A 9,714-nucleotide genomic window follows, 5' to 3' on the forward strand; every position below is an offset into this window, starting at 1 on the left:
CAGTCAACTCTCAGGACATTCATGACATCACCAGTCAACTCTCAGGATATTCATGACATCACCAGTCAACTCTCAGGACGTTCATGACATCACCACTCAACACTCAGGACTTTCATGACATCACCAGTCAATTCTCAGGACATTCATGACATCACCAGTCAACTCTCAGGACATTCATGACATCACCAGTCAACCCTCAGGACATTCATGACGTCACCAATCAATCCTTGGGATATTTCTTCTTACCTAGCCCATCCTGGGCCTCAGGACCCTTCTCATCTAAGGCATTGCAGTCAGCAATCTGCACTTGGGTGCCTGTTTTCATCCCTGCCTTGTTCCCTGCTGTTATGACTGAAACCCCGGGAGGAGGGCGTTAACACCTTACCAGCACCTTAATGTCCATTTCCCCCCAGTAGATCATGTTTCCCCCTGACAGGCTCCAGGCACCAGGGTCAGTAAACACGTGGAGGAAGGGACACAGGAAGAGGAAATGTGAGTGCTGAGAGAACTCAGGGAAACGGGCTTGCTCGGTGCTCTCTGTGAACCACTGTAAGGAGAGCACTGGGCACTGTCTCCTGCTAGAGTCCCCAGCTCCTTCATCTCCATGCCTAATGGAATCATGGTAACTTCCAGAACTTTCTAAATTGCTAGTGTAAGTCTAAGACCCAGGATTCTATTACAACATGAGCTTGGTGAGGTATAAGATGCCTGTTCTCATTTGGAAACTCCAGAGAAGGAACACAATTTCATGCAAGTTAACCATCTCTAGCCTAGGCCCTAACTTTTGGATGCTGAGTAGGTACCAAGTGGATGTCTAAGAAATTCTTAATTGATTACTAAGGTGATGATGACAATAACAGTTTTGATCACAAATCTAATAGTCAACATTCATTAAACACCCATCACACCTAAGATCCCATAGGAAGTACTCTGCGTGCACCATCCTGATCCTGATCCTCACCACACCTCACAGGATGGGCACAGCATCCCCCCTTACTGTGGGGGACACGTTCCAAGGCCCCAGTGGATTCTGGAACCTCAGATAGGACTGTGATATATGATTTTTCCTATACGCACGTACCTATGATACAGTTTAACTTCTAAGTCAGGCCCAGTAAGAGATTAACAACAATGTACTATAATATACTATAATTTAACAATATACTATGATAAAGTTTAGGTGAACGTGGTCTTTTTCTCAGTTTCTCTCTTGACCTATCATATTGTATGTAATACTTTGGGACCACAGTTGACTACAGACCTCAGAAACGAAACCAAGGATAGGGCACTCTTGTGTTGTTACTCTGCTGGTGATCAGGGTGAGGGTGGGGAGTGTGGAGCAAGGTTAACCCACAGACCCGAGGTGACAAAGCCAATAGGTGGCAGAGCCCAGATTCTACTGCAGGCCGGCTCCTCCCCTCCATGGCTGTGATCTCTGCCCCCTGCCGTTTAAGTGTGACAGCATTGACGTGGTGACAGAGGGTCTCGGAGAATATTCATAAGAACAGTAATCATACTGTAAGAACAGTAATCAGGATGGAGTAATTTGGTTGTAGGCTTGGGTAATAATATTTTGGTTCAGTTTAACTTCAAGATGGAGAAGCTTATCTTGATGAACTAATCTGCCAAATCTGGCGTGGTGCTTGTAGCTCAGTGGCTACAGCACTGGTCATATACATCAGGGCCAGTGGATTCAAACCTGCCTGGGCCTGCTAAACAACAACGATAACTGCAACAACAACAACAACAAAAATAGCCGAGCATTGTGGCAGGTGTCTATAGTACCAGCTACTTGGAAGCTGAGGCAAGAGAATCACTTAAGCCCAAGAGTTCGAGATTGCTATGAGCTGTGATGCCATGGCACTCTACCAAGGGTAGCATAGTGAGACTCTGTCTTAAAGAAAACCCCTGAAACTGCCAAATCTGTGAGCAAACACAGTGAAGACTCAGCTCCTGAAATCACGACATAACTGACGTAACTGTGAGGTGGGGTGAGAGCCCAGAGCTGGAGGAGCAGTGACACATGAGCATGCCCCCTGCCCCCTCCCCAGGGAAGGACAGCAATAGTCCCCTCGCTGGCTCCAAGAAGAAGTTCATTTGTATGCTTTCAAACATGCGAGGATGCTTCAGCAGGAAGCAGCAGGTGCCTGTTAACACATGGGACCCCCTTTCCGGTAGTCCTCAGATATTTCTTAGAAACAGAGTTAAGTCCTTTTGACAAACTTGAAGGGGAACAAATCAAGTCCCTTAGATTCAGTTTGAAGAGAAAAATCCAATCCTCTGGGCAGAGGTTATGATTGTAAAATGTAAGTTATGTAAATTGGGCTCCTTGATTCAGTCGTTCAGGGCTCTGAGGACTGAACTTTGTTGAAGAAGAGAAAGACCTACACCGAGTGGGCCCCGTCCAATGACTGCACCCTCATAAGAGAGAAACTGGGGGGAGGCCGTGGGAAGACAGGGGCTAAAGTGATGAATCTACAGGTCAGGGCACTCTGAGGGTTGCTGGCAGCCCCTGGGAGCTGGAGAGAGGCTGGGAATAGACCCACTCCTCAGAGCCTCCCAGGGAAACCAAACATTCCAACTTGATTTCAGATTTCCAGCCTCCAAAACTATGAGAGAATAATTTTCTGTCATTTCAGGCCATCCAGTTTGTGATAATTTGCTACAGCAGTATCAGGAAATGCAAGAGGTAAGTAATTTTCTCTTAAGGACTAAAACGTTGTAGCCAGGCCTGGTGGCATGCGCCTGTGGTCTCAGTCACTGGGGAGGTTGAGGCAGGAGGATCGTTTAAGCCCAGGAGCCTGGGAGTTTGAGTTAAGCTTTGGAATGTAGTGAGAGCCAGTTCTGGAAAAAAAAAAAAAAAGCTTCTACCTTGGGGGAAAAAGCACAGAAGAGCAGATGAGTCTTTTTTTCTAGGACCAGAAGGTGGAGATTTCACTGCTATGGTAGAGACAGGTGCTCCTGGTCTGGGCCTCTGTATTGTCTAGAATGGGCATCGGTCTGAGGGGTGAATCCACAGCCAAGTCTGTATCCTGTCTCTTAATTCATCCTTCCTGGGAAGGGGATAAGAACCAACCCTACCCTCAAAAAGCATTTGAAGAAAGAATTTCCTCACACAGCCAAAGAAAAGAGCATGGGCATGTGAAATATTACACGGAGTTTAGGAACTCCAGGTAGCTCTATTTGGGTAGAATATAAATTGTAATCAATCAGAAATGTGGATACAGACATCAAATATTATACAGTAAGGAATGTACTTTTCTAAGTGTGAGGAATTGCTCTAGTTGTTTAATTTATTATGGATGTAACTGTGCAAAGTGCAAAAATAATTTAGGCATTTTTATGTTTGTACAGATTTCATAAAAAAATTAAGAATTATAAAAACACAGTAAAATGTCAAATCTTGAGAAACTACAGAAGAAATGTTAATAAAAAAATTACAGAAATCAGATGATGATAAAACGAATGGAATTCTGTAATGAAGAAGCTGGGGAAATATACCACAGAAGGAAACTGGACACTGGGAGAAGGTCAGCATGCCGAAGGACTAGTTAACAGAAGCACTGGGCGGAAACAACTGCTGAGCTCTAACCAGCTATCCCTGCAACGTGCCCACAGTCAGACCCTGAAAACCTAACCCCCTGCTGATGGGACTGGGAGGGGAGCCCTTTGGGAGATGATTAGGTCGTGAAGGTGGGACGTGTGTGCTCATACGAAGGAGGGCCCAGAGCTCTCTCACCCTCTCTTTGCCATGTGAGGACACAGGAGAAATTGGTCACCAGTGACCAGGAGAGGCCCCTCACAAGAACCAGACCATGCTGTCACCCTGATCTTGGATTTTACAACCCCTAGAACTATAAGAAATTTATTTCTGTCATTTATAGGCCACCCACCTAGACTAAACTGATCAATTTGTAACACTGAATATAAGCTGTAATGTTGAATGTAAGTCAGAGGTGGGTCACTAAACATACCCCAAACCGTCCTAATCAAAGATCCACAGAAAGGCAGGAAGGATGATCTTGTCCATATGAGACTGTCAGTTTCATGATTTTATACCCAGCCCTTATGTCCTAATGTGATTCGATGGTTTGTGTCCAGATTGACTGAGGCTCAGCTCATTCTTATGCCCTAATATAGTTTGATGTTTTGTGTCTAGTTCCACTGAGGCTCATTCTGGCTGGTTTGGCTGGGTGGTGTCCACATTGTCCTAGTTGTTGAATCCTTTGACTTTCAACTCTTCCTCTGCCCAGAGAACCTGAACTACTTGCAGCTACCTCGCAACAGCTCAGACACTTCAGAATGCAAGAAGCATTCACAGATTTCCCCTCCTTAATTCACCAAAGAGAATGGTGTTGCCAATGCCTGTGGTGTGACCTGCATGGCCACAGGGCTCGCCTGCTCTCCTCATCCTCCAGGATGAGAGCTGAGCTTCAGGTCTGCTCTGCCACCTCTGGAAACTACCTCCAGACTCACAGAGAGGGCGCTGCTGCTCCTCATCCAATTGGTCGCCTTTGTAAATAAATGCCTTTTTAGAAAATCCTTTTAAAATGGGGTTTTGGTTAGATTTTTGGGGGGGGGGGTTAATTCATGCATTCAAGTTACTTTAGCCAGAAAATATATAAAAATTCTGAAAAGAATGATTTTGTAGAGAAGAGGCTGGTCTATGCTTATCTTAAGATGAGGCAACAGAATAAATATTTAAATCGATTTTCAGTGATTCAGATAAGCTTAGGGTGGTAACTTCATGATCAGTTAAGACTTCAGCTTCTTGATCAACAAAACAGAGGGGGAGGTAGAGACTGGACCAGATGATCTCTGAGACTGACCCCTGTTCTTCAAATACTGAGAATCTACTGGAATCTGTTTGGTTACTGCGGGGATCCAGGTGTTTTGGGGAAGGCGCAGCCATCCTTTCTGAAGCTGAGATCGTGGAGATACTCAAGGGCAGGATCAATGTCTCTCTGACCCAGGGTGCATACACTTGTGGGCCGGGCTGACCACGCATCTGACCCAGGGTGATGTTACTCACTGTCCAGGTCAATGGAGCACCTGACCCAGCTGGCCATACTTGTTCTTTGCCTCTGATTTACTCTAGAGTGTGAACTACGAGTTGTCTCTTCACACTAACCATTGTAGACCACAGTACACACGGTCTTGCCAGTAGGAAATGTCCTCACACTGACCATGACATAACCATAGAAACCATCATTATTCTCCCCTGAGTGTGGGATGTCAGCAGGTGGGCTGGAAACTTGCACACAAAGTTACTCACCGACCTCCAAATGTACTTAGTCTAAACAGCCTCCCATCCCCACCTGCCGCAAGGGGCCCCGAACTTCCTTGCCTGAATCCAGGGCCACAGATCTCCTGGGAAGCCCTTTATCAACTCAGGGCTGGAACGAGGGAGACGGATCTAGAGAAGGCTCCTGACTGTCAGAGAGAGGCCAGTCAGACTCCGTGAGGCTCCCATGTGGGCAGTGAGCCGTGACCTTTACAGGGAAGCCAGGCAGGGATTTGTTAAGAAATAAGGTGCTGGGTTCTGTGAACGATCAGCCTGCAGAGCAAAGAATTCGGGAACTACAAATCCAGACTGCTGCTGCCTTGGCCGGTTAACCCAGATCTGTGAGGCTGCCAGGTCACATGCTGCCTTCCGGTGAGGCCACGTGGCCCACTGGACTCAGTCAGACATTGCTGTTTGGGACCTTTTTCCTTATTTACTTTAATTTCTCACTTCCAGGTTTTATCACAACCACCCGCTTTAAAGCCACTTCTGAGAGAAGATTTCAGGGCTCTGATCACGCAGCTCCTCTCCAGGCCTCTGCGGCTCCTGGTGAGTCCACCCTGTATTTCCCAGTCTCTGCACCACGCCCTGTAAGTCACTGTGTCATTTCGTGAAGGTCCTGCTGCAGGGACATGGCCATACTGTGCTGACAATCGAGGGACCTCGACGATGGGCCTGTCTTTGTCGCCGAGGGGAGGGCTGAAGTTCTCTGGGCTTTCTCCCCCCTGGGGAGGCGCCATGCATTCCTAGACATCCGTGACTGTGTCCAGTGAGGTCACACCTATGCGATGCTGCGTGGGATCCTGCCTCTACTGTTCCTGGGGTACAGAGGTGCACAGGACCTTCTGTCTATGCAGAGTACGGATTACAGGCTGCTGGTTGTGGACCTGTGTAGCTTAGCTCCCTGGCCGCATGGATCTGGGTAAGGGTGGACCTCCCATGGAACTTAGCTCACCAGCTGCCGGGAGCTGAATAAAGCACACTACACCTGCCTCCAGCACCTGAGTTATTCTCCAGTCTGTCTTTTCACTTGCATTACACCCATTCACAGGAGCCCCGGTTTGCCGTCTAAGAGGTGGAGGGGGTCAGTTAGAGCTCAGGCCCTGTCCTCCTGCAGCAACCTACCATGTCAGGCCCCTGCTGGTCTGCGTCCCTAGAGGCACCAGAGTTGGTACAATAAACATCCAGGACTGGGACACTAACATTGCATTTCAGAATCCTCCTCTACCCTGGGGTCTCTCCTTTATCTCAGAAGAATGTTACGGGCTGAGCTTGCGGCAAGCAAGAGGCTGAGTCTTTCTGCTCTGCGGATTTTTGAGATTTTAGATGAAGCTGATAAAAAGAGGGGAGTTACGGAGTCACGAGCGATGCAGCAGCTAGCACAGGCTGTCAAAGACCTTGCTCTAGTGCAATTGTTCACTCGCCATCTGTGGCTTGCAGGACCGAGACCTGGGGGGCGAGTTGCTTTAGCTCTCAGTCGGCCTCCACCTGCTGCGTGTTTTCCTCCTTCCTGGTGATCTCAGCTCTTCTCTGAGACACGCTCTGCTATGGCCGCCCTTACTATTACCTACCTTAGAGACACAGGACAAGATGCAAACACTCCCTGCACCCTCCGTAGGACCCACCGGCCTACTCTTTTGTGTGTGCTGACTGGCATGATAACACATTTGCTGGAATTTGGGATGAAATATCAATGAGTTGGGCCACAGGAAAGTATTTTTCTGAGACTTCTTTAATATAATCCCATCCTTAAATATGCTTGGAAGGTTGACTTTTAAAATTGTTTTGTTACCCTTATAGATGGCTTAGGCTCATCAACGTCTAAGACACCTGCCCTGCCTGGCTCACAGAATTATTTTTTAAGGACAAGAGGGGACACACTGTGGGCTTGACTGGCACGGTGCACAGAAAACACTGCAAACTGTAAACCCTCCACAAAGTGAGGTGGCGGCAGGGTGGCACCAGCTCACAGGGGTGCCACAACCCTGCCCTGAGGGCCCACCTGTCCTGGGGTGCGCCGTGCACTTGCCCCTTCCTGCAGGTGTACCCGGGCGGGCGTCTGCGGAGCTGAAGCCGGAGGGAGAGGCAGGCACTTACCTTCACACTTGAGCAGGAAGAAGTCCGCGCTGTGGCTGAAGGAGGCGCTGAAGTAGGTACAGTTCTCCAGCAGGTCGCAGGACAGGCACTGCCTGTTGAAGTTGCCCACCGTGTTGGCGCTGGGAGGACAAAGCAGCTGTTAGAGGCCCTGTCTCCCACGGGTCTCCCAGCTCGGCGGCTTCTCTCCTGCACAGGCGTCCTGGGCAGCCCTGATGCCTCCCTCTGGGGACCCCCGCCGGCACCCAGCTCCATCATGCCTTCCTGGGAAGCCCTCCCTGACCGGGATCCGCCCCCTGCTCCTGGGACTGTGAGCGTCGCCTCTGTTGCTCCGTCCAGGCTGTGTGCGTGGCCTGAGGAGGGTGCAGGTATTTCTTCTCATGACCTAATAATTTCGTCCTCACACCCGTCTCTCAGCACATGCTTAGTGACCCAGGACACACACAGGGTGTATGTGTCTTCACACCCCAGACCCCTCCGAGGGCCAAACGCTGCACTCAGTGTGGGTGTTCTCACAAGCCGAGAGGGTGGGAGGGTGGCAGTCGTGCTTCTCAGTGGAGACAGACGAACAGGAACTGATCTGAGGATTGTCACAGAGTGTGGCCACTCTGATCAAGTGTCATCTCAGTCAGGAAATGTGTTTCCCAAGATGGAAAGGTCCACGGTGCCAACAGACCCAGAAGTTCTTATCTGGGCACTAAGCTCAGGAAGGGCCACTCAGCCTCCAGATCCTACTGGGAAGCCTATCTCCGCAAGAGTGGGGACCCTCCTGGGAGAGGGAAGCCAGGCAGCCTTCTCAGGGTCTCTGTCAGAGGAACGGCGGGCAGGCTGCTGCAGCTTCCCTTCTCAGCCTGTGGTGAGGAGGCCTGCAGAGAAGCAAGCCCGTGTGTCCTTCCTCCTGGGCCCTCGCTGGCCTTGGCACTCTTAGCCCAGAGGCTGATGGACAGGAGGGGTCCTGCCAGTCACAGGGACTTTCCACCATCACAGCAGTGGGGGCAAGGGGCCTACAGACAGTGACCAGTCCAGACTGCAGTTCACTGGCCACCAGTATGAGGTCTAGACTGGGTGGCACCTCCCAGCAGCCTGTGGGCATCTGGGTAGAAAGCACAGTAGTCTCTGGCCTGGAAGGCTCCGAGGCAGCAGGAGATTGCCCCTCCCTCTGCCACAGGCAGAAGGCGCCCTGGCTGATCCCACATCAGTGATTGGGGCTGGAGATCTGATTAGATGCTGAAGATCTAGTCCTTGTCCAGGATTAGGAGTGTAGCGGCCCCATCTCGGCCTTTGGGTGAGGAGACTTGTGCATAGGTGTCCAGTGAGTGGGCGGCAAAGCCCTCCTGCTTCAGTCCACGGGTGGGTTTCTAAGCCAGACCTGCACCCTTGTTCAAGCACGGCTCCTCGAGGCTGAAACTCACACATCAGGGACATGTCCATCCAGCGTCGACAGGGGAGAATCAGTGAGGGGGACCCTCAATGCAACGAATGCAGAAAATAAAATAAAGCTTCAAATCTGGGGGCTGCGGCATGTTTTGTCTCCGTCCAGACTCCGTAGCTGCCCTGCCATGGTGGGCATTTCCCTGCTGCCTCCCTACTGGCTGATGAAATGGTGTAACTCGGCAAGGCCCGGGACCCCTGCCCTGGGGCCTCCTTGGGGGACTGGCCTATCTGTACAGCTGCCAGGACCCCTGCTCAGGGGCCCATGTGGGGGACTGGCCTATCTGTACAGCTGCCAGGACCCCTGCTCAGGGGCTCCATGTGGGGGACCGGCCTACCTGTACAGCTGCCGGCGGCGGGGCAGGTCCTCCGTGCTCAGGAAGTAGCTGCAAAGATGGCCAAGGTGCACAGGTCAGTCTGCGCAGTGTGTCTGCACCTCCCTCCCTGCACGCCCTGCGGGGCTGCTCCCCAGGGGCTGCCACCAGGCTGTGGCCCATGGAGAGCAAATCTCCTGTTCAGGTCCAGCCACACCTGCAGCCAGAGTGGGGGTAGGCAGGGCACCTGTGGACTGCAGGACACAGAGCAGAGTCTGTGGGCTCACGGCCTGCTGCACCAGCCTCCACTGCAGCGCCCAGGGCCATGTAGCAGGCCGAGGGCGTCACGACATGCAGCTAGGGCAGATCCTTACATGAATATCAGCCTTCTCGAGGCCAAGGACCCAAGAGCTTCTACTGTGGGTCCAGAATAGAGCCTGGCCCAATTCAGACTCTCACCATCTGTACTGTCACTGCTGCTGGTGCACATGTGTGTCCCTCCCAGGCCTGGCACAAGCCCACGGTCACCTGGTCACCGTCAGTATTGCCACTGCAGCTGGTGTACATGCGTGCACCCCTCCCAGGCCTGGC

The 9,714-nt window shown here is 51.0% G+C and overlaps 1 protein-coding gene across 4 annotated transcripts in view; it reads right to left on the reverse strand.

Annotated features, from left to right (window-relative positions):
- DPP6 (dipeptidyl peptidase like 6) overlaps positions 1–9,714 on the reverse strand; it is a 928,521-nt gene that overhangs the window by 70,492 nt on the left and 848,315 nt on the right. For all 4 annotated transcript variants that reach the window (XM_003792026.3, XM_012806527.2, XM_012806530.2 and 1 more), the window contains 2 exons: positions 9,148–9,195; positions 7,382–7,500 (listed from right to left, as the gene is read on the reverse strand). In XM_003792026.3, the coding sequence (XP_003792074.1) occupies positions 7,382–7,500; positions 9,148–9,195 (167 nt within the window). The remainder of the gene's footprint in view (positions 1–7,381; positions 7,501–9,147; positions 9,196–9,714) is intronic.

The sequence above is a fragment of the Otolemur garnettii genome, unplaced genomic scaffold (genome assembly GCF_000181295.1).
Source record: "Otolemur garnettii isolate 467f Iridium unplaced genomic scaffold, OtoGar3 scaffold00053, whole genome shotgun sequence".
NCBI classification, from domain to species: Eukaryota; Metazoa; Chordata; class Mammalia; order Primates; family Galagidae; genus Otolemur; species Otolemur garnettii.